Below are 2,667 nucleotides of genomic sequence, written 5' to 3'. Positions count from 1 at the left end.
GCATTTGTTTATTTTTTATCTGTACAAGGAAAATTCTGATAGTACCTACCTAGGTAAATAGTTTATTTTAGTTTGTTGATTGAAATTATTCCTCCATTTTCAATTTCTTCAGACTGGGTGGTTGATCTGGATCATCTAGTGTTTGAATGTCAAACAATTCTTATCTCTTCCTCCTCCTCCTCAGTTTTCTCCCCTCTCCTGGGAAACAATTCCCTCTCCTTACCTCCTGAAATCCCTCCCTTCGCCATCAAATCCCTCCGTTTCGCCCTCAAATCCCTCCGTTTCGCCCTGAAATCACTCCATTCGCCCTAAAATCCCACCCCCCTCGCTCCGATGCACACAGGAGCTCGGTGTAAATGAGAATCGAGAGAGAGAGGGAGGGAGAGAATGAGAGAATCTAGGGAGGGAGGGAGAGAATGAGAGAATCTAGGGAGGGAGAGAGAATGAGAGAATCTAGAGAGGGAGAAAAAGACGCGTTTCGGAGTTTTGGTCCACGGAGCTGATGGGGGAGAAGCGTTTTTTCCCCGCGTTCGGTGACGCGCACTGCGCAGACGCCAATCCGCCACTCCTAGGTGGCTCCAGTCTCAGTGCTTGCTGTGAGTCCAGCCAGGATGTTCTAGCCATGAAGAGCGATGTAACCACTCTGGCTTCATGGGCCCTCGTCTGGTTCGGGATTGCCTTGTCCCTTCTCAAGCCTATAGGATTTTTACCCTTTGTCAATGCCGCGTAAGTACAACCTTTATTTCCTGTAGAAACCGTGTAAAACCCCTCTAAAAACTGTAGAAAAGTAGCCTTTTTTGCCCCCGAAAGAGTGCCCGAATCCAAAGAAGAATTAACCTAAAGCTAGAAGAATAATTCAGCTAAAGGTGAAAATAATTTAGCTAAAGTTAGAAAGAATAATTCAGCTAAAGGTGAAAATAATTTAGCTAAAGTTAGAAAGAATAATTCAGCTAAAGATAAAAAGGATTTAGCTAAAAAGAAATGAAAATAAATAAAATATCCTTCAATGCAAACATTGCAAACACGATGCTAGGAATTTATGTCTATAACTTTTTTTTTGCTTTTAATCTTCCCTCATGTAAAAGTCGTTACCCCCCTCCCCTCCATCTTCCCCTACCTTCATACCAGGTCGTTCATAAATTAGGGTCCAAAGTTTACCGGAGCAAACTTGAGAATCGTGAGATTCGAAGGGAGTTCCAAGTTAGTTCAATTTTGATAGGATTTGGCAATAGGAAATTTTCTCTTTCGAGACCCAAGTGTGCCTTTAAAAGTCACACAGGGGACTCTTTCCTGAGTGAGACAATTGATGTCTTTCAAGAGAATAAATCAGTTCATGCCATGAGTTATTCTTTAAAAGTGGGTCAAAAAATGACTTTGACTCAAATATCTCAATTTAAATATATCAATGAGAGTTCAATATGCCAGAAAATTAGAGGTAGTGTTTCCAAAACACATTCAAAACGTACAAAAATAAAACATTAGGTAGGTACTTATACTTCCATTAAAAAAATCTCCAATAATAAGTACCTACACCTAATAAGGTCAATGGTGGGTGAAACTCGCCAAAAACATTCCATTTAAAACACATAAAAGACGGATAGGGAGGAAAAAGACATACTCTATCCAGAACTGTCGAAGAGGGAGGTATTGCTTTGGAACACAGGACGAGTAAACATAAAATTGAGCTAAAAGAAGAATTTTTCACTCGGAAATGTTCGGAACTTACCAAAACTTACCCAATGATGTTATTATGGTATTTTTCACTCGGAAATGTTCGGAACTTACCGAAACTTATCCCATGATGTTATTACGGTATTTTCACTAGGAAATGGTCGGAACTTACTAAAACTTACCCAATGATGTTACTATGGCATTTTTAACTCGGGAATGACCCGAACTTACTAAAACTTACATAATGATGTTATTATGGCGTTTTCTCACTCGGAAACCACCCGAACTTACTAAAAATTAGCCAAAGATATTACCATGGTGTTTTTCACTCAGAAATAACCCAAACTCACCAAACCGTACCAAATGATGTTAATACTATGCCTATTGTCTTTGTACTTTGTTGCGCTACGCTCATACGTCATATTATGCTAAGTTTCTGCAAAAAGTTATGAGATCCCCCCAAAAAATACCACTTCGTGGCATAAAAAAGAACCCGCCAAGTCGTTCCTCCCAAAATAAATCAAGTGACACAAAAAATAAACAAAACTCCATCCCACCCCAAAAAAAGATTAGAAATCAATTTTGTACCCCGCCATTTATTCACTTAATAATTTGTGTGCTCCTCCTTCACGTAGTACCTACCTTTCTTTCCCCTCATTGCACTCCTCTTTCCTCCAATATTACTTCTGCTTCACTGCATTGGCGGCGTGCCACCTACCTTTCTTTACCCTCATTGCACTCCTCTTTCCTCTAATCTCACTTCTGCTTCACTGCATTGGCGGCGTGCAATACTTTAAAAATAAATCGATGGCACGCCGCCAATGCAGTGAAGCAGAAGTAATATTAGAGAAAGAGGAGTGCAATGAGGGGAAAGAAAGGTAGGTACCTACTACGTGAAGTAGGAGGACACAAATTATGAAGTGAATAAAAGGCGGGGTACAAAATTGATTTCTAATCTTTTTTGGGGTGGGATAGAGTTTTGTTTATTTTTTGTGG

The 2,667-nt window shown here is 39.9% G+C and overlaps 1 protein-coding gene across 1 annotated transcript in view; it reads left to right on the top strand.

The window, feature by feature from the left end:
• The first annotated feature begins 478 nt into the window (after positions 1-478).
• The window catches only part of LOC103519836, a 16,812-nt gene continuing 14,623 nt past the window's right edge, over positions 479-2,667 (top strand). Inside the window, exon 1 of the mRNA XM_026831160.1 lies at positions 479-726. Within this exon, the coding sequence (XP_026686961.1) occupies positions 503-726 (224 nt within the window). The 5' untranslated portion in view covers positions 479-502. The remainder of the gene's footprint in view (positions 727-2,667) is intronic.

This window comes from Diaphorina citri, unplaced genomic scaffold (assembly GCF_000475195.1).
Source record: "Diaphorina citri unplaced genomic scaffold, Diaci psyllid genome assembly version 1.1 scaffold2966, whole genome shotgun sequence".
NCBI classification, from domain to species: Eukaryota; Metazoa; Arthropoda; class Insecta; order Hemiptera; family Psyllidae; genus Diaphorina; species Diaphorina citri.
The sequence above is the reverse complement of the archived record's forward strand: the minus strand, read 5'-3'. Positions and strand labels throughout refer to the sequence as shown.